The 22574-nt window shown below is 33.8% G+C and overlaps 1 protein-coding gene across 1 annotated transcript in view; it reads right to left on the bottom strand.

Moving 5' to 3' along the window:
• The window catches only part of dusp22a (dual specificity phosphatase 22a), a 28541-nt gene extending 7522 nt beyond the window's left edge, over positions 1–21019 (bottom strand). Inside the window, exons 1-6 of the mRNA XM_007243995.4 lie at positions 20713–21019; positions 18369–18402; positions 15933–16015; positions 13705–13754; positions 6737–6811; positions 6116–6287 (exon numbers count right to left, since the gene is read on the bottom strand). Coding sequence (XP_007244057.3) covers positions 6116–6287; positions 6737–6811; positions 13705–13754; positions 15933–16015; positions 18369–18402; positions 20713–20733 — 435 coding nt within the window. The 5' untranslated portion in view covers positions 20734–21019. The remainder of the gene's footprint in view (positions 1–6115; positions 6288–6736; positions 6812–13704; positions 13755–15932; positions 16016–18368; positions 18403–20712) is intronic.
• Between the last annotated feature and the right edge of the window lie 1555 nt (positions 21020–22574).

Raw genomic sequence — 22574 nt, 5'->3', positions numbered from 1 at the left:
AAGTCACTTAATTTGTATCAAAATGACAGAAAATAAGACCAAACAAGGTTAAAAAAGTCATTTTATGTATTCACTGTAATTCCTTGCAAAGGAAACTGAAGCCAAAATCCTCACTGAGCAAAGAAGAACTGAAAATAGCCGTAGTAAAAGTTTGACAAAAAAGTTTTTTGCATTTGTTTGTTTTTATAGAGAATTGATTTTCTTTTTTCCTAAAGAAAACAAGAAAGTTTAATCTGGTAAATTAACCATAATCAAGAGTATAAAAGCTAAATAAAGATGAATCAGTTAAAGGATACCTATGTGAGTGTCGTTTATGGTCCTGAGGTTGTCAGACAATGTTTCAGTTCCTATCCAGCTACCTTAAGGAAGAAGTTCAAACTTTCTCACATTGAGAATGCAGGATAGTAAACAAGTCCTGACCTTTAAAATGCGCTCAGACCACAACTGACCACTTTTCACTTAGTGCTGAGTGCTCCAATTCTGCTCAAAATCAAACAGGCTATTTGTTTTAGATGAACAGTTTTAAAGCAACAGTCTGTAAGTTTGGGGAATTTGGGGTTTAGAGACCAATGTGGTGAGAATGTGTAACTTTTAATTAGGTTAATGTAAACTGTTTTGTTCATTTTAAACATTTATAAAATACTGAAATAAAATGTAGAGATCAAATACATCCAATAAATCTACCAGACCACTCTGTTTTTAGACTGAATATATTCGACATTGCAGGGATAGTCATGCCAGGACACTGATACTATTAATTGCAATATTCTGCTGTTTTAACATATACACACAGGCCTGATACTAGGCCTGTCATGATAACACAATAATGTTTATAATGTTTATCAAAATTCTTATCAAAATGTTGATATGTTTCACCGAACTTAATCTGTTCTTTTAATTTACAAAAATGTGCATAAAAAAAAGATAGTCCATTGAGTTTAAATGTGTATAAAAATGTGCTCTGCTGTGGACGGTTTTAAAATTTGGTGTCTTCTTTATAATATTTTATTAACAGTATACAAGTTATAAATACACAAACTATCAACTATGAAATTTATTTATAAAATAGACATCGGACATTCCAGCATATGACATTCTTTTCATAATATAGTGACGGTGAATAAATTTATATTTCATCATCTATGTCAAGTATAAAAAAAAATACAAGACAATCATGTTGTAAGAGAGCTCCTACCACTTGTGTACAACGCCTACGTGGCCTCAGACATGCTAAGAACAAATGCAGTATGTCTGGACAGACAAGTTATAACGGATAGGAAACATGACTCAAAACATCCCATAAGTTATTACTCTGATAGCTGGCTGCCAGTTCCACGGAAGGCAAAAGGGGCACATTGTTATTATTCTCTACTATTAATCTGTATATGATGTAATGTCACAAATGTGTATGGTGAGAATTACCTATTTATAGGCATACTTTTTGTGTGGAAATTTAATTAATTTTTTTTTTATTTAATGGAATTTTCTTTATTTAATAAAATATACAAAAATTCACATGGCAAACTTGCGGATATCCATTGTTTATTCTGATGTGCGTTTAGACTCATCATCCTGCTATAGAAGCCAATAAAATTTCATCTTCAGCTGTTTCTTTTGCAGGAATTTATTAGAATCCATTCTTCTCTTAATCAGTGAAATACCTGTGTCGCTGGCTGCAAAACAAGCCCAAAGCATAAACCATCTGCCCCAATTTTTAACAACTGAAGAAATGTTCTTTCCAACAAATCCTTTTTTTTTATTGCTGTGGCCATAAAGTTCTGCTTTTCTTTTAAGTGAGTAGGAGACAAACTGATATCAAAAAACATTAAGCCATTTTGAAAAAAAAAAAAAAAAAAAACTTTATTCCATTCCAAAATTATTCCACTCAAAATAAACCCTAATTAAATCATGTACCACATCGTATCATACACATTAATATCTCCAACATTTTAAAACATCGTGAACGATATTATACCCTAAAATATCGTGTCATATCACCCACCCCTAATTATCACATCAGGGTACTACTTTTTGCTGTTTTTGCAAAAGAAAAATTCACTGTTCTCATTTCCCATTAAATATATACAAGAGACAGAGTGTATCTGTCCAGTATCAATTATTTTACTTTAATCCTGGATATATGGAGATATTTAGAGTGCATTATTAGTATCATGACATTCTGAATCACTGACTTCTGATACTGATACAATTCATGTATTTTTTAATATCTCAGTTAGGGGATAAAATTTAATTTTCATTTTGGTGCAGTAGTGTATTCTTGAAATGATTTTTGTAATTCAGTGTTTTGTTATGTTGCCAAGAGTATTGTTATTGCGAAAATAACCTGAAATATTATGATATTTTTTTAGGGCATATCTCCCACCCCTAACCCTAATCATCATTTTTTTTAATTATTCAAATGCTTTAAAAATGTCTAATCTTTATTTTAATGATTTAAGACCAGTTTATCTTTTACTCACTTAACGTCTCAAATTAACAAAAATGTGAGTGGGGTGCCTATCTTTAACATACCACTGCAACAGTAAGGAATGAAAACTACTGTAAGCATGTGAACTACTGTAGTTGCTTTGACAACCTTTCTTGGGCACTGGCTTTTCAACACACGGAAAAATACTTGTGGGAAAAAAGGAATTCCCCTTTACCATCAGTTCCTTAAAACCATGACAGTGCCCATACTCAAATAATTAATTAAGGCAAAAAGCATATTTCACACACAGAAATGTGTGTTGCAAGCATCCACCAGAAAGGACATCCACGTGATAAGAAAGACACTGCTAATGCAATTTCAGCAAGTCCCCCCTGAGTTCCCCTTACTCACTCAACTGAGTCCACACACCACCCCTGCTGCAGCATTAAGGCTAATGCTAGTGTACAGCAACAGACTAACACACAGCAGCTGTGAAAAAGGCGACAGGAGCCTCAAACACAGGAAAACCTCTCTCACACCTTCACTGTGTCAGTGTGTGTTGACTCTCATATACATCTTCCAAATGCAAACTCAAAAACCTCTGCAAAAGTCAGTGTGTGCAAACGATTAAATGATCTTTAATCCAATTTAAAGTAAAAGTCCCTTCATATATATACTTTTTAAAATTATTGTCAGTCAAACAAGTCACGTATGGTGTTGTAATTTTATTATTTCTATAAAACAGTAAACATATTTTATTATCAGTTAAATATTAAACATTTTTTTTTACTATTTATGCAAGATAATTTTTATTTCCCTTCTTTAATGTTTAAAAATAACTAAAGTTGATAAACCTGTGAAATCTATCAAATAGATTGTAATTGTATTGTGATTTTTTTAGATCTACCCATAGATTTTTGATGATGTTTAGGTCAGGGGTCTGTGAGGGCCATAGTAAAAACTTTAGCTTGCATATCTTGCACATAGATGTAGTCTACCCCAACCCCAGGAGTATCTAAGGCTATGTTCAGACTGCAGGTAAAACAGATCTGTTGAGATGATTGTCTGCACTGTTATTCACAAGTGATCAGGTCGCATTTGCGTGTCCGGATGGGTTGCTGTGGTTTCGAGGTCGGTGTGAGTAAACAACCTTTGGTGTTCTTCTCGGATCCTCACACTTCCATCACTCTGGACCTTATGAGGTGCTTGTTTGTCGTGTTTTGAGTGATGGACGCGAAAACACACTAAAATCTGATTTGAGCTGCATCAGTACAAGTCTGAGTGTAATCGTAATTTCAAACCACCTTCAAAAACCAATCTGGATACAATCTAGATATGAGAAAAAAAACAGATTTGGACTGACAGTGTAAACATAGCCTATGATTATTCTTCTACTACATAATTTAAGTTGATCAGTGTGTGACTGACTGCATTCTGAAAACATATCTTTCGTCATATCAAACAGAAAGTTCTATTTTACCTTCATCTCATTTCAAAGATCAGGCATCAGGCTTGTTTAGATATTCTTTTGAAAAGTGCTGAATTTTTTTTTTGGTGAAGATGCAGAAACAGCTTTCTTCTGATTGCTATTCTATGATTACCTGCACGGTTAGTTTAGTTCACGTTTTTATTTTAATTATCTCACATTAAATGACTTAGACTATCAATAATGAGCTTGGCAAATGAAACTGAATACGTATATTTTAGACACAAAATAGGGCTTATCTAATATCTATATGTCTAATATCTAATTTGCTGTAAATCGTGCAAATCTACATGCTGCCAAACCACTGCTGTATTACATATCCGAGTTCTCAGTGCATTAAATTTGCAGTTCTGCTAAAGCTTCTGCTTTATTATGACTGATAGTTTCTTTCTGATGGTTAACCAGCGGCATTAGCTAGCGCATCACTTTGTAGCAAAGGAAAGTCTCTGACATTTGTAGAACTTAATATTGCGATACTTTTTCCAAAATTGCAACAAACCAAGAAATGTTTACAACAAACCAAGAAATGTATCGCATAACATTTTGCACTTTACTCAAAAATGCCAAAATGTAAGAAAATCATACATAATGTAACTTGTATTACAAATTAAAGAATATATAAAGTTTTGATCAATAGTGTAATCAAGTATTAATATTGCATAATGACTGTAGAAAATATGGACAGCGTTGTTTCATTTACGGTACTTCTGTTTTATAGTAATAAAGGCAAAATGGTCTCTGACCGTCTTTATTGGTAAAGCAATGACCGGAAGCAAAGTGGCATTTTACACTGGATTGCCAATCTGCCTAGTTTGTCCAGTAATGTTTCGAAGGCCATTATATCCCCTTTATTTATAAGCAGTACATTATAAATATTATTAACAAGACAGATCAGAAATTTAGCTAATAATTATCAGCAGTCAATGTACATTTTAAGTTAAATTACTGCTTTGTGTATTGTTTGAATTGTAATGTTACCTGAAATCATGCTGACTAAAAAGCAGGTAAGACTTCCAGTCCCAACCTGCTGTTTCAGTGGTTGCATCATCATGTTTACATCAGGCTGACAGACAATTGGGCAGGAAACCAAAGGCAGGATGCCTCGTTTTTTTCGTTCTGCTTTAGGTTAGGTTATAGTGCAGGTAACGAGTGAGTCAGATCTGAGAGTAACTCTGAATAACCTTTCCAAAAGAATGAATAATTGATAGAGTTATATGTCAACAATGACCAGAAATAAAGAGTCATTTCCAGCAAGCCAGAATCTACACATCTGAGCCATCATTGCTGATATCTGACATTTGTAAAGAGCACTGAACACAGATGTATATAGAAGTATCTACTGTTTTGATGTATCGGGATGTCCCGGTCTGCTTATTTTGCCCCGATTTGAGTCTCATAATGCTGGAAATCAGCTAATACCAATTCTGACCTGTGTGTTTATGTACGTAAAACAGATAAAGGTTAGATAAGTTATGCTGCTGATTAATAATTAAAATTATAACAGTTTATATAATTAAACATTTTGGCTGTATTTAATTAGTTTAGTTTTATAGCCAATTCCTTTAGAACAACTCTATTCAAATCACGGTGTGTGTGTGCGTGTGTGTGTGTTTGTGTGGTGGCACATACTCTGAATTGATGTATGTGATATGCTTTTTTCAACTATAATATTAATTTTATAGTAAGCATTAGTCTTCACACTGTTCTGTGTTGGTTTTTACACTAAACACTTGTGGTTCTTCTCCAGTCTGTAAAATAAAGCATTTCCATAATAGTTTCATATTGTTTCAGATATTAAATGACGTTTTTAAGCCCTGCTGTAAAATAGCTCCACACTGCAGACTCTGAATAAACACTTTTTTTACTCTCTGAGAACTCTCCTCAGTGCTGTCAGATGGGCAGTACTATCTGATAATGGCATCATAAGGACACACAATGCGCTCTGTAAACTGTGGTTTAAACTCAAAAGACTTGAAACTTGATTGGGGTTAAAATAGCCAAAACTTTAATTAGGGTATGTGTAATACGTTCTGTTTAAGACTATGTCAAATGTGATAACTGAAATGAAATGTGGTAAATACTTACAAGTAATACCACATAAAATGTATATAATTGGAGAAATATTGAGTATTCCTGGGCAGAGGAGGTCAATAGGAGACATCATAACCAAGCAGATACTGTACATAGATTAATGTGTCTACCTCTGAGACTTGGGTCATCTGGTACTGCTGCAGCTGCTGCTGGAAGCCATAGTTAGGGCCTACAAAGGAGCGCACAGCCTTAACCGCAGACAGACAGTCCTCCCAGCCATAATTAGTGACAGTCATCAGATAGGCCACTACCATTGTAGTACTGCGGGACACTCCAGCAAGGCTAAAATAAAGCAAAAAAGAGAAATGTTAACAAGAGAAAACCCTACAATAGAAAAAAAGGTCATAATAAACTGTCTGATCTTCCTGTCTAGACAGGACAATGCAGGAACAGCCGCAATCTTATGCAATAATCACCCAAATTAATTCAGCAGAGCTAACCCAGCCAACTCTTCCAGTAAAGGTGTGCTCCGGCTGACGCTCAGGCGTCAGCATAAAGTCACACTTACACGGACAATACGCTATATTTATTTTATTACATGTCCTACCATGTTCATATTGCACAGCTATTGCTCATGCTTCCTTCCATTCAAATAACCTTAATCTTCAAAAAATAAAAAAAGAGATCCACTTTTCCACAAGCTGCTGTTTAAGATACAGTAGGGATGCATTGGAATATGGGACATGGTAACGTGGGCTGATAGTACCCAATGTATACATGTATATACTTACCAGTGAACCAGACAGGCTCCACCATTCAATCGGCACTCGTGAATAAACCGGATACACTCTTTGAAATGCTGTAATCTGAAATCAAAATCAAAACATTGCTTAGTTGTATGAAAACATTGGACATAAAACGGAAATGGAATACAAAATATCTTAGTAATTTTTTATGAAGCATTACACAAGCTCCAGGTCTCTCATTAATAACTATTTTTGCTTTATCTAATGTACAATACAGAGCAGAAGTTAAACACAATCAATAAACAGTATTATTATTATTATATCTGGATAAGGCCAAACCACACCCAATACACATCTGGTCTAAGACATTTTAAGCCAAGTTTTAGCAGTATATACACATCTACTCCCAGTACAAATGAAATATCAGTAATATGATTCACTTGATACTGTAAATCTGCATATTGTCGCTCTCCTATGAAAAACACTTATCTTTATTTTTAGCGTTTTTTATTTTTAGCGTTTATTTTTATTTTTAGGTTTACTACATTATTTGAACAGACAAACTGTCCCTTACACTGTGCCAAAATTCCTTGATTCATGGACCAATAGAAACTCTTCAAAATGACCTGAAATAAACTCTTTTTACATTGACTTCCATAGAAAGTTTACAAGGTTTTTTCTCTCTCCTGTAAAGTTGCTGTTTTGTAGATAAGTGTTTTTCATTGGACAGCGACGATATTCCATCCCACACCGCTATCAGATTTCAATCTGACTAATGCCTTGTAAAGTCTTAACTGGTGTAGAATATGTGAAACCCCACACATAAGAACATTTTTCACAGATTTTTCTGTCCACTCTGCATACACCCTGTACAGCTGGTCAGCTCAGTTCTTATTGGTTGACAGTCTTTTGGTCGTGAGGATCGGGGACCATTCCACACTACAGATACTGAGTCATAAATATTAAGCACGTTTTATATTTATAATTAACAATTTTCTCATATACCCACAATATTTGCCAATATTGTACATTCTGTAGTCATAATATGTCCATTGATGCAGGACAAAATACATTACAAAATTGTGGTGTTAAATATTGTCATGAGTTCAATGGTAAAGAAATTAAATATGTAAAAATCCTGAGATGCTCTTATTTTAGATTTAACAGGTTATGAAGTGTGACATGGTGGCATTAGTTGGTCTGATTTTGGTCTTTCTTTTAAATCTCTTTTCAGGTGTTGTTAGGAAATCTATTAACATTGCAAAACTCTAAGGCCATGTGTAGATTTGCTTTAAACGTTCGATTTCTCAATCAGCCTCAACAGCACTGCACAACACATGCCTGCCATTCGACTGCTGTTACTGACACCATCAGCACTTTCTTATTTCCGGAGTTCTTGGTAGAAGGGCAGATTTCTTTTACATAGTCACTGAATCCCAGAGTGCATATTTAAAAGAAATAGATACGTAAACAGACTGAAATAGTCATAATGACGTGATATAAAGCGGTGAAGTACCTCAATTTATAGTTAAATACACATACAAAGATTATATAATAATGTGCAGACATTCAAAGCACATAATTACAAAACAACATTTATTTGAACAATAGATGCAGGTAAACGAAAAGTTTACTAAATGGAAGTTAGTTTAAAAACAAATCTTTAATTTACAAAGATTCTCTGATTTACAGCTATTGCTCATACTTTCATGATTTTCATTAAGCACAGATTCATCAAAGCAGATTCTGATGTGACAACTATAAGTTAACTTTAAACTAGACTCCAATAAAGACAACATTTATGAATGTTGTTTGTATTTATTCTAATACTAGCGTTTTACTGAGCGCAGAAAAGGTTTACTAAGTTTTTAACCGTGATTTTTACAGGGTACTAAAGCTTTCACACAATACTATATATACATTTCGCAGTGATTCAGTACTCAAAAACACTTTTCTCATTTGACAGAAAATGAGGAAGGAACAGTTTATCATGACACCATCAGCTAAATCCAAATGTGCTTTGATTTCAGTACCATGACTCAGCTGGGAGAAAGGACAACAACTTTCAAAATCTTTCCATAACCATCAAAAATGATGATTCAAGGTATGTCAAAGAAAAAGCATAATACTGTCTACGCTATACAGTACAGCAAATATGATGATGATGATATGCATTACCAAGAGCACAAAATCATGAAACTATTGGCCTAATGCCAGACATCTGTTAGAGCAGGGTTGTCTAAATGCTAATGGGCCAAAATTGGCCTTCTGCATCCCTATTAAAAAAAACATTATTATTAGTGCCCCACGAGACATTTCAGTTTTTGGCAGCAGTATGCAGCCGAATCACTGTGCAATCAAAGTTAAAACATAACTAAAATAAAGAACCATTAATTCCTCTGAATGGACAGCAAATGAATTAACAGAACAGCATTTAGTGATGGCAGCAAATATAGCAAGATTTATTTTACTCTTTTAAAAGGCCACAGACTCTATAATAAATAACTCTATAATAGTTCCTAAATTTCGTTCAGGATAAATAAAGTATCTATCTATCTATCAAACAAATAATGAAATATACCACTTTAAATATGTTTTTTTTTTTCCTGATTATTTCATTTACACACCATTTTACTTGACTTACTATCTTTATCTATTTTTGACAGTGTTGTGTAAACTAAGATTTTTCAAATTGATGTTTAATTTCACGATTTCTATTAATATTAAACTCCTTAATTAGGGCAAATTTAGACTCTTTGGCCCATTTTTCTACGCTAGAAATGCGCACCCTCTCCGCTTTTAGACTCTTTGGCCCGTTTTTCTGCTCTAGAAATGCGCACCCCTTCCGCTTTTAGACTCTTTTACCCCGTTTTTCTGCTCTAGAAACGAGCACTCACAAACTGCTGTATGACCTTGGTCACCGTGTTGTAGCTCAGTTTTACGCTGTTAGCAAACTTCTTATAGCCTGCGCCATCTTCATGGAGAGAAGCAGTTCTGTTTCTCACATCCTTAGAGAGTTCTTTGCCATAAAGTGCCGTATCCAGAATATCTAGTGGCCAATGTGACAGAATTGTGCCCAAAACACTAGATTTAACAGGCCTGTTCCCCATTCACACCTGAGACCTTGTAACTCTAAAAAGTCACATGACAACAGGTAGGGACAATGACACAATGTGGCACAATCTGGACAAGTTCACTGTGAGGTGTACTCACTTGTGCTGCCAGGTATTTAGACAATAATGGCTGTGTTGAATTATTTTCAGATGACAGTAAATCTGATACAGATGTTCAAGCTGTACACAGACTACTCTTACTCTAAGTTTTATTCAAGTTTCATTTCTATAGAGTTGCCTGATGAATAGATACAATCAAATATTTGCAGAAATATAAGAAGTGTACTCACTTTTGCTGGATACTTTATATTATTATAACCAATGAACTGTCCCAATATATCTGTCTATATAGTGTATATAGAAAACAGTAACAGTCAATGAAACAACTTATTATCTTATCTCGCTCACTTAGACAGCAGTGTTTATACAGTGTGAACCTGTGTGCAGATGTGTGTGTAGTGATTATCTTCAGAAAGCCATGAGGGGAGTGATGAAACAGGGAGCCTGGCCGTTATCCTTATTTTTAAAGATGTAGGATTGTGACAGAAGGGTTTTTAATAGGCTTGGCGGCCACTGCTGGCTTCCTTCCTGCTGCTGGATTGCAACAGTGGGCCAAAGCCCCTCAGTAACCCTAACAACAGTCATTACCACTAACCCTAATCACACTTTCCCTCAAACTGGGCTTTACATTACTGTTAATCTTTAAACAAATCACACCAGCTTTTGTAAACTATACATGGGATGCCTTTCAAGTTAGGCTGTTAAAGTTTAAAACACTAGGAGCAGTTTTTCAATCTATGCAAGGGGTGGTCAACATGGTCCTAATGTAAAATTACATTATATACTTTTAAGGGTTTTAATAATAAAAAAATTAAATACATACATTTTATATAACTAAAACAATAAATTACATTGTCATTTTATAAAAGATGATTTTATACTACTTAATAATGATAAAAGCACAGTGATGCCAGCTCATTCTTATAAATGCAAAAATAAATAATGGGCAATATTAGGGACAGCAGAAAGGATTTAGGTCATGTGCATATCACTGCTGTCCAATAAAAAACATGTATCTGCATTTTTGTCTGTTTTTAGTTGTCTGGGAGAAAGGATGAAACCCTGAAGCTGCTCTGTACACTGTGTAAATAACTCTGGATGAATAGACGAATAGAAATTATGGAAAATTACATGGAAACTCCTATTTCACATTAGCTTTCATTAAAAGTTTAGAGTATTTTTTGTCTTTTCCTGTAAAGTCACCATTTTGGGAATATTTTCTTAGGCAGCGACAGTATGATATAAATCATTAATGCAATTATTCTGACATGTGTTATGGTACATAATGTACATAATGTATCACAAATAGGATTTTTTATGTAGAATAAATGTATTTCTTCATAAATATTAAATATATATTTAAGTGTCTTGCATGTGTTACAAATTAAAAAACTGTATTTCTGTAATCATTTAGAGCTTTTTATTCTGTGTTGTAAAGCAGTGATAGTAATTCTGAAGGAAGAGAGGGTGTCAATGTGTTCAATGTGAGTCATAACAAAGTAACCCAAAGACAAGGAACCATCTCATCTCCACTCTATATAATGCTGCTGTTGCTCCTTTTCGTGTACTTTATTTTGTACTGACACTCAGCCCACACTTACTGTGCTGAAAGTGGAAATGAAAAGGTGTGAAAATCGTTTGCCATTTGGCAGCAGTGCTGTGGGAGTTTTTAAGCACCGTGCCTCAATCTGTGCATATCAAATAATAATCAGTTATTAAAAATCATTATTGGTTCCAACACTGAGCCCTGAGGAATACCTAATACCTAATTTCCAGTCCTGGTGACTAGTGTCTAGCACACCTTATTTAGCACAATAAAAAAAAATTAGTTAATGATGTGAAGACATTGTAAAGAATGTGACAGTGGAAACAACACTTTTTTAAAGGTTTGCTGAGTCAGAAATGAGTCAAACAAAACTAGAGCCGTGCTATAACTTCCAATTTTTGCAGAAAAAAAAAAACGACATCTCCATTTTACACTCTGATGTTTTTTGTCTTACTTTCAACTGTCAATGGAAACTAAAACATATTTAACATTTAGTTATATAGTTACCAGAAGCCTATATATTAAAACCTAGGGAAGAAACAGAGTGAAAAATAAACTGAGGTAAGGTGCATTTAACCTCACCCCTGCACTGAGATATCACACATATAGAGAGAAAAAAAAAAAAAAAAAACCTTTCACTTGATCTCACTTTTCACACATACTAACACATGCACACACACACACACACATACACACACATACACACACATACACACACACACATACACACACTCACATACACACACTCACATACACACACTCACATACACACACTCACATACACACACACATATACATAAACACACAAACGAGGAGGGAAGTCCAAGTCGGGTACAATGCAGCAATATTCCCTGCACAGAGCCATCACAGGACACACATGTGACCCTAACAGGAACCACCAGGGTTTTCAAATTACTGCTGACCAATTTCATAATAGATTACTACTCCTGAAGCTTTCCTAAGTCTGTTCATTTTTAATTTGCCAATATGTAATTCGAACCAAACAGCCATAACATTAAAACTACCTGCTCAATACTGTATGGGTCCCTCCCATGTTGCCATAGCATTCAATGGATTCCCAAAGACCCCTAAAGGTGTCCTGTAATATCTGGCAACAAGACTAACTGTTAGCAGCAAATCCTTTAAGTCTTATAAGTAGTCAAGTGGGACCTCTGATGGCATCAAAGGATCTTGGGCACCCATGACTCTCTCTTAAACTGGTTCAATGCTCGTCCTTTATTTGGACACTTTTGTAGATACTGAGCATTTCATACCGGGAACACCACACAAGACCTGCCTGATGTGAAGTTGAAAATGTTCTCAACCAGTCATTCGCCATGGTTACGGGGTATATGTTTGTAGCTGAGGGATTTAATTATTATATGGGTGAATTTAATAAACTCATATAGAAATGTATGTGAGAATATAAATGGCTTATAAATGGGAAGAATGGGCCTAAATTATAAAACAGTCCTGTTATATTCAGCTCCACAGCATGACAAGCCAATTTATTGTATAAGCCCAATTCCAAAAATGTTAGGAAGCTTTGTAAAATAAAAATAAATGTAAATACAAGCAAAATGCAATGATTTGGAAATCTGATATTCCCTTATTTTATTTACAATAGAACACATATCAGATCTTGAAAGCGAGACATTTTGCTATTTCAAAAAATATAGTAACTATTGAATTAAATCTTGAAGGCAGCAATGTGTTCTATGTTCTACTGTAAATAAAATATGGTCTATGAGATTATAGACCAGTGAAACCTGTTTTTATTTACAGTTATTTACATTTTACAGTGTTCTCTTTTTTGGAATTAGGGTTGTTTAAAAAAACTGTACAATTGTTTAATTAGATTACATAGGTTTAGTTTATTCATTAGAAGTAGCATAGTTGGAATGAAATCAATAATTAACAGTCTAAGTGATGGTTTTGTATATTTGTGACAGATAAAAAAATCTGTATTTAAAAAAAAATGTTAAACTGTAGTTTATATCATTTTTTTTTCTTGCTATGGAAATAATGTATGGGGTGTGAAGTGCACACTATTCTTAGCTGCAGTGTGTAAAAGACAATAAGTAGTCTTGTTTCAGACATCTTTGCAATACATCACCGGTCATCTGTAGCCAGACGTTGAGTGAGCAATCGTCCTGAACGCTCTATCTGCTGATCTGAGGGGCTTGCTTACGGGACTACTGATATAAAGTTGGGTAAACTCAAGGGTATGTGAGCGTGCTGATAAGAGATACTGTGTGTGTGTGTGTGTGTGTGTGTGGGCTTGCATCACTTACAAGTTCTGATTAGAGGCATCTGCTGCATGAATGCAAAGGTAGGTCATGTCCTAAAAGAAGAAAAGACATTTAAATAACAGTATTATTAAGTAATATGACATACACATGTACACTCAGATCACAGAACACACTGCAACAAACAATCTGATATGTTAATTCCTTTTGTATCAACACTGAATAATACCTTACATTTCAGAAATCTGAGAACAGCTTTAGTTGTATGACCATACTGCCCTCATGTGGTCAACACAATATTCAATTATATCCTATCCTCTATTTGAGTGTATATTATATATTTTTTTAATATGAGACATACACCAATCAGCCATAACATTTAAACTACATTCTGTTTAATAAGACCTTTTTTCCATTCAGACATTTAGCAGATGCTCCTATCCAGAGCGACTTACAAAAGTATGCTGCTGTTCAGACACCCAGTGGACGTTAATTCCAACAAGGTGTCAGGACAGAGTACAGAATCTTTTGAGTCTTGTAGCATGGTTGGTCAAGCCGAGCTGTATTAGCTTAACCTCAAGCATGGAGTGGCTGGTCACGTTTATCTTTTTTGGATGTTGGTGGCTACAGGAAGCCAGTGTTGAGAACAGCACAAAGGTGTTACATGGCTGAGCTCAGAAAGACTAAAGATGAGTCATGTCACACATTCTGAGCTGCCTGATGTTCTAGATGTGTTCTGATGCAGTTGTCTATCCATCACAGGATAGCTTATTCGCTTCAGCCGTCAGGGGTTTCAGTGTTATTGCTGCTTGATGTTTAGATATTGCGCTTTAAATTACTAAATTATGACTTATTATGTCAAACTAATGTAGATATAAAAGTATGCTGCATTTGTGTTATCAACTATTTACACTCACTGCATAATTAGCTTTTGCCCCAATCAATTTAATCAATAAATAAGAAATAATATTGATCATAATAATAATAAAAAACATTGTGAATATAGTACAATCATGCATTAATAGATCTAGTGTTTTTCAGCATGCATTCTACCGTCCCACTGACTTTTACAATGGCTAAACAAACGCTAACCATTGATATTTAACATGGTGGAGTGTAGGTCTGCCAGCATGCCTACTAATATTTTTGTTAGCAATAACATATGTGATGAACAAAATGTTTGTGAAGACCATTATTTGCATATATAGGTATATAGGTATGATAAAAAACTAGAAAGCTAATGCAATAACTTTATTTTAAAAAAGTAAATAAGTTTGAATTTTAAAGTTTAAAATATTTTAGCATCAGGCATAATAACTAAACTAAAATAAAAAAGCTGCTTTTAAACAAAATTAATGTATCAGCTCATTCACACTAATGGGCTCTCCTTGCTCTTAAAACACAATTGGAATTACTGTGGTCAGCAATTATGGTTACAAGATTGAGGTCATGTCCATGTATTGTTTGGTAAGTCGACAATGTAATTATTTTGATATGCCTAGGTCCAATCATTTTGAAAATACATTTTAAAAAGTGTTAATCTATTATTATTATTTTTTTTTTAATTTTCTACCTTTTCATGTTTGCACCTTTTAGGACAAATAAATATTTTCTTGATTTTTCTATTTTATGCAAAAGTATGTTGAATTATGTCATCACATATTTGTTCGGGATGCAAAAATTGAAAGATTTTTTTTTCTGGAATTGAAAGAATTGATGAAAACCCAATTGTTCTTGTCTTAACTAAATACAAAAAGGAAATAATTAAGTTTTACACCAAGTTTTATCTTTTTAAAGTTTGCCTCAAATGGTCAGAGAACTGAAGCGGCTAATATTACACTAAACATAGCACTTTTATGCATCAAATTATTTAACAATTCAGAAAGTCCATTTATAGTTTTTCAGCTTTATAATTGCTAACCAAACTGTTAAGTATTAACATTTAACATGCTATATATCAGCAGTGTGAGGTGGACTGATACAAAATCCTCAATACTATAGTTACATTTGGATATTGATCCTCTTATAATAACACTGACACTTCATTAAATACCAAATTTGTTTTTGAATCTGAAAAGTAAAAAAAGGAAAAAGTGTGTGATAAAATTTCCTCTCCAACTTCTCTCTCTGCGCTTCAGACACTCATACAGTCACATGAGACAGAGTGAATGCAGTACAAAGGAGAGAAAAGTGGAAAAGCCGAACTTCTCTCGGACCTTCACTCTCTCCCCTCCACTCTCATATGGAAGCTTATGAAAGAACATGATTTTTACCTCCAGCACAGGCTTGGCATTGTTGTACACAGAGAGGATGTGGGTAATCCCGTTCTGAGACAGGCTTTCTCTGTTCTCTGAGTCTGCAGACAAAAACATTCAATGACACAACTGTGACCAGCATGAATACATTATTTTTAGTATTTATATAATAATATCATAATAGCAAATAATAGCACTAATCATTTTGGCGACTGGTTTGTTTGATTTGTGGATTTAAAATAAATGTTTTGACAGCTCTTTGTATGAGTGAATCTTTAGTTAAAGGGAACATTTATGTCCCAAACTTAGAAAATCATTTTGAGAAAATGTTTTGTTTCATTGACAATTATGGACAAAAACATGATTTTTAATATATTATATATTAATTTACATCGTGCTACTATTGTGCCTTGTACCCAACCCAGACTTTCAAACTTCTGTACAAATGAAAAAAAATCATCAGTTCCTCACAAAATCATAATGTAATCATAATGTTTTAATTACTTAAAAGTACACAGAATGTATTACTGATATTCATATCTATGCAACTTTTACACATTTTTAAATATTAATTATTGTCCTCAATAGGCCTGTGACAATAATTGCAATATCGATTTCTTGTGCAATAAATGTACATGAACTCAATAATTTTTGATAATCGTGATCTCGTCTATTGTGTTTTTTGTATGTTTGTTCACGTATATAACAGTGAATAGTATTTTAGCCAGGCATGCTTTAATAACTGTAACTCCATACACACAGTGTAGACTAAAGTAGGTAAAGAAATAAGTGTATAATTCCCTAACTAATTATGCCTTTTGGCATTAAGGCAATAATATACAATTTTTATCAAATAGTTAATCAATATTTAAAAAAAAAAAAACGTGAGGAATATTTGTGTGTATTTAGTTATATGTATGTACTCCATGTCTCGTGTACGTTTTCCTGAAGGAGTAAAAATTGTTGTCATCGAACCAACAAATCAAATATTTCTCATGGTGTTGACAGATTTTTAAGTTTGACCTTAAGTATTTTTTCAACTGATTCAGCAGCAAAAACTACAACACTAATTTCTTTAAGCAAACTGTAAGTGAACCCCTTTTTACTTGGCAAAAAAAACATATTTTTATTATTTTTAATCTCATCCTCAGTCATCAAAAGCATTTCCTTTACAGCCTGTGAACATTATCTTGACATAATTAAAACAAATGTCTAGTTAATTGTATTTAAACTGAATTAAATAACCACTAGAGGGCATTCAGCACAAACTTAAATTTAGAGCTGTTCGTTCAGAAATCCCGCTGTGAAATAATTTCACTAAGTGCAACACTCATCTAATATAGTCCTGCTAGACAACTGCAAGTATGATCATTAAAGACAGCTGCTCTGTGTCACTCAGAGACTGACCAGCACTAAGAGGTTTGGGGAGCAAGTGGTTCGGTTACATAAATACAGCCAACAATGTGTTGGACGGTTAAATGTATAAACAAGCAGTTCCTCACAGTTCACCCTCTTGTACTTAATCTATGTTTAGACAGCAACACTTTTCACTTTTCTAATATTGTGTAAATGCTCATCGGCTGCCAAAACAGCTCAGACCCATATTGGCATGAACTCCACCAGAGCTCTGAAGGTGTCCTGTGGTCTCTGACCACAAGACTTTAGCAGTTAGCAGCAAATTCTTTAAGACCTGTATGTTGAAAGGTGGGACCTCTATAAGCATCAGTGATAAGCCTTAGTTGCCCATGCCCAAGAACTGCTTAATGGTTTGGTAATGTTCTGACCCAGTTGTCTAGCGATCACAGTTACATCACAATTTGTTTCTTCAAGTACAGACTGTTTACCTGCTGCCTAATATGTAGATCCAACATATAGTGGATGACATATAGTAATTTTCATTCCACCTGTCAGTGGTTTTAATGCTATGGCTAATCAGTGCAAAAGATTGCACTGTCCTTTATAGACCACTTATTATTCATATGATTGTTGATGTTTATATGATTGAGATATTTTATTATGATTCATAAAAATGAACACCAAACTGTAGGACAGCCTGCACTTGAGGGACAGCCTGCACTTGAGCTCCTCTGATCTATGTTTAGTTGCTCAGTGACACTAGAAAGCAGGGCAATCAGAGCTAACCCTAAAATATGCCACATATCTGAGCTGACATCATTTTCAACCTGCACTGTCCACTGCAAGGGAGAAATGCAAAAGAACAAAGTAATATTACAGTACATATGTATTACATATGCACCCATCATTCTCATAGTCCCAGGAGATCTGCCTGTGAACAGAAAACACCTCAAAAGCAGGAAATATATATATATATAAATTACTAAAACTGAAACAAACCAGAATATAGGTATACTCAAACTTACAGAGTAAAATATTTAGTATTCATATATTCATAACATAACAATGAACGCATTAGGAATATACTATATTACTTACCTCGTACGTTTCCTAAATACAGGCCATCAATGACCTACATAAAGAAGAGATAATGAAAACAAAGTTAAACCACTAGCCCAATGTAAAAAAAAAACACTCAGAATAACTATAATGACAACAACAAAAATGTATACATCTAAATGTAAGTATGTACAGTATGTGACCTATATCATGTTATATGTACCATATATCATAAATATATAAGCATATTCTATCTCATTTTGTCCTATCACTGCTGTGCACATTGCTACAATTTGCACTTCTAATGTGCTCATGTCCTACTACTGACCAACGATATGTTTGTGGACAACCCTTCAAATGAACATAATAATTAGCTACTTTAAAGTTGCATCCACTGCTGACAAATTTGTGCAAATGCACAAACAGATTATTTAGTCCCGGTAAAACAGTATAACCAATAGAATAGGACATCACATGATCACATGAACATGAACCTATTGGCATCAATGGTCTAATGTGAGGCATGAGGGGGTAGAGGGTTATAAAGGCCCTGATCATTGAACTATAAACTGTGTTCTCAGGAATAGTCCTGCTTCATTTTCAGGTTAGGCTGAGGTGGTGTGGCAATTGTATAACTTCTTGCTTTCAGAATAAACAGTGAGTGAGCATTTTTTTTTTTAATTTTTGACCTACACTTTGTTATATAAATTGTACCATATTTATACAGGATTTATATAAATGTTCTTTTTTTTTGCAAATTTGGTTTATTAGTTTCACTGCATTTTTATTGTACTGTGAAATGATAATAAATATATATCCATCCATCTATCTATTAGGTGTGGGACAAGATATCAATATTGTGACATATTGATTCTTTTTTGTTTGGGATACATTATCAAATATTGATATATGTTTATAAAAATATGTGTAATATTTTTACTGAAATATAGGCACTCTTAACTCCCTAAAACTCAGCCCCCAATGTGACTTACTAAAGTACTTCTTTACTCTACAAGGTGGCGTTATAATCAAATAAATACCTGCCATGAAAAAATTGGTTGTAAAATACTGACACCAATGAATCTGTAATTTCTGGCATATATATATATATATATATATATATATATATATATATATATATATATATATATATATATATATATATATATACATAAAATTGCAAAAATCATATATTCATTTCAAAATTATACTATTATGAAATTATTATTTATAGCCATCAGGGTAAAATCTTGCTGTTTGTAACAAAAGAAAATTCACACTCTAATTTCTAATTTCCTATTAAATATCTAATGGGTTTCCCTGGCCAAGCATCTCCATCCAAGCCTCACATCACGTAATGCAATAGTGTATCTAGTTATCTAGCTTTCTAGTTACCTAATTTACTATAGATACAGCTGGACAACTTCAGTTTAATTTATTTATTTATTTTTTAGTCTCTCTATTTATAGGTAAATGTTTAGGTAAAACAAACATTGTTGTTTTATTTAGAGCATGTTTTTGCAGTTCATTATATTGAGTTATACTGAGTTCAGAAATCAATATTTAGTGGAATAACCCTGATTTGTAATGACAGTTTTCATGCATCTTGGCATGTTCTCCTCAACCAGTCTTACAAACACTGCCTTTGGATAACTTTATGTACATATATATATATATATATATATATATATATATATATATATATATATATATATATATATATATATATATATATATATATAACTTATATAAAGAACATGACAACAACAAAATCTCACACACTAACAACACACTGTTCTCATTTCCCATTAATGATCTACTATAGACGCATTATATCTGTTCAGTATATATTATTTCACTCAATCACTACAGACTGGGCTTCAGATTAGCTCAAGAACAGAAGTTAAAGTGTAGAGAACTTCAAGGGGTTTCCATGGCCAAGCAGCACACATCACCAAATGCAATAGTTTATTCATTTATCTAGCATTCTATTTACCTAACTATGTAACTATTTAAGTATATGACTAACTGTGTATAAATATAAATATGTTTAACTGTGTATGTAGCCTTCACTTAGTAAGGGGATTTCTAAAGAACAAAAACTAACAAAAAAATAAACGCCAAAAAAGAACAAGCAAAGCTTATATTTAAAAACGTATATATTAAGTGGATTCAGGGGGCAAATCAGCTGTTTAACCTTCTACAGTAACTGTCCTGCCACTGTTTACAATATAACTACAGCAGTCAGCAGTCTAACGTGCCCCATTTAGCTACACTAACGTTAGTTATTTTCACTGCGTAAGGTTAGCTAACAACACGCAAATCAGCTGCAGCTCATATTTATGCTAATATTTCTGTACGTTCCTGATATTAGGTAGATTACCTTATTCATTCCGTTCCCCATGACTGTGGTGGAGACTTTTCACATCAACAACTATTCTCGGTGTTGACGTTTTTCCCTCTGCTTCACATGAAGGCTAGCCCACAGATCACCTTAGTTAGCATACAACAACATTACAGGCGCTGTCGCATTTCTAAACTAAACTCAGTAAAAACGCCTTATACTGATATATACTGATATAAAATCTACACTCTAGGGTTATGAAGGGTATCCTCCTTTCTGATCTGCCCTTTAAGCCTCACTCCAGCTTCCGGACTTCAGCTAAAAATGATTATATTGAGCGGATATTCCTCCAACATGAACTGTGTGACATCACAGCAGGGCAGCTGTTAACCCTTTAAACCCGGGGATTTGTGTTGAACAGCATCACATCTGGTTCAGAGGTTCAGGATCAGATTATACAGCTCTGGAAAAAAACACTGGAGACCACTTCATTTCCTAAATAAGTTTCTCTGATGTTGCTCTGATTTATTGGAAATTTGTTGTTTTATTGTATAAACTACATACATTTCTCCCAAATTCCATATAATAATATTGTCATTTAGAGCATTTATTTGCAGAAAATGAGAAATAGCTGAAATAACAAAAAAGATGCAGAGCTTTCAGACCTTACATAATGCAAATAAAACAAGTTCATATTCATAAAGTGTTAAGAGTTCATAAACCAATATTTGGTGGAATATCCCTGGTTTTTAATAACAGTTGTCATGCTTCTTGGCATGTTCTCCTCCACCAGTCTTACACACTAGTTTTGGATAACTTTATGGATAACTTTTCCTGGTGCAAAAATTCAAGCAGTTCAGTTTGGTTTGATGGCTTGAGATCATCCATCTTCCTCTTGATTATATTCCAGAAGTTTTCAGTTTGGTAAAATCAAAGAAACTCATAAATTTTAGGTATGGAGGAAGAGTGGAGAGGCACACAATCAGTGATGGTTTGGAGAGACATGTCATCTGCTGGTGTTGGTCCACTGTGTCATATCCAGTCGAAAGTCAGTGCAGTGTTTTCCTGGAAAATCTTGCAGCACTTTCACCAACTTATACGTAAATGTGGATATCATTTTCCAGCAGGACTTGGCACACGGCCCACACTGCCCAAAGAACAAGTTGGACTTATAATATAATAGTCTAATTTTCTCAATTTTCTGTATTTTCATGACTATAAGCCATAATCATTAATAATAAAAGAAATAAACATGTATCTAATAAAAATGTATCTATATATGCTTCACATTTTTAACTGAATTACTGAATGACAATAACTTCAATGATATTGACATTTTTAAGATTCATTAGTAAAACATAGCGGAGCATCCAAGCCTCCACCTCCAACTGTTTCATGTCTGTTGTATTTATTGCAGTTTCACTACAATAATGCATTTCTTGAATGTTTTACACTTTATAAACATCCAAAGTAACACGCACTAGGACAGGGTTGACAGTTTAGCTGGTGTACAATTATAACCACTTTCATCAGCTACTAGCAAATGCCACTTTTTAAACTGGATATTTTTTAGCAGGGACTTTCTCTCTGAACCACTTTAGTTAATGTAAACATTAATAATGCAGCCTCACCTGTAGTGTAATAACTGGATGAGAATTTAATTCAAGGACCTTAACTCTTTTTTCCAATTTCACCATAGTATGTTTGACCCCTGCTCTCAACCTGGCCTACAAAAAAATGACTACTACTAAATTCTTATATATATATTTTAAAAACTATCAACCCCACTTTAACCATAATTCTTTTTGAGACTTTGGCCTAGAAGATATTATACATGTTATGCACATGCAAAAATATATATAAATGCCAGTGCTTAAACCAACCGACTTAAAATGTTCCAA

Source organism: Astyanax mexicanus, chromosome 9, assembly GCF_023375975.1.
Source record: "Astyanax mexicanus isolate ESR-SI-001 chromosome 9, AstMex3_surface, whole genome shotgun sequence".
Taxonomy (NCBI): domain Eukaryota; kingdom Metazoa; phylum Chordata; class Actinopteri; order Characiformes; family Acestrorhamphidae; genus Astyanax; species Astyanax mexicanus.
This window is presented reverse-complemented; position numbering and strand designations above follow the sequence as displayed.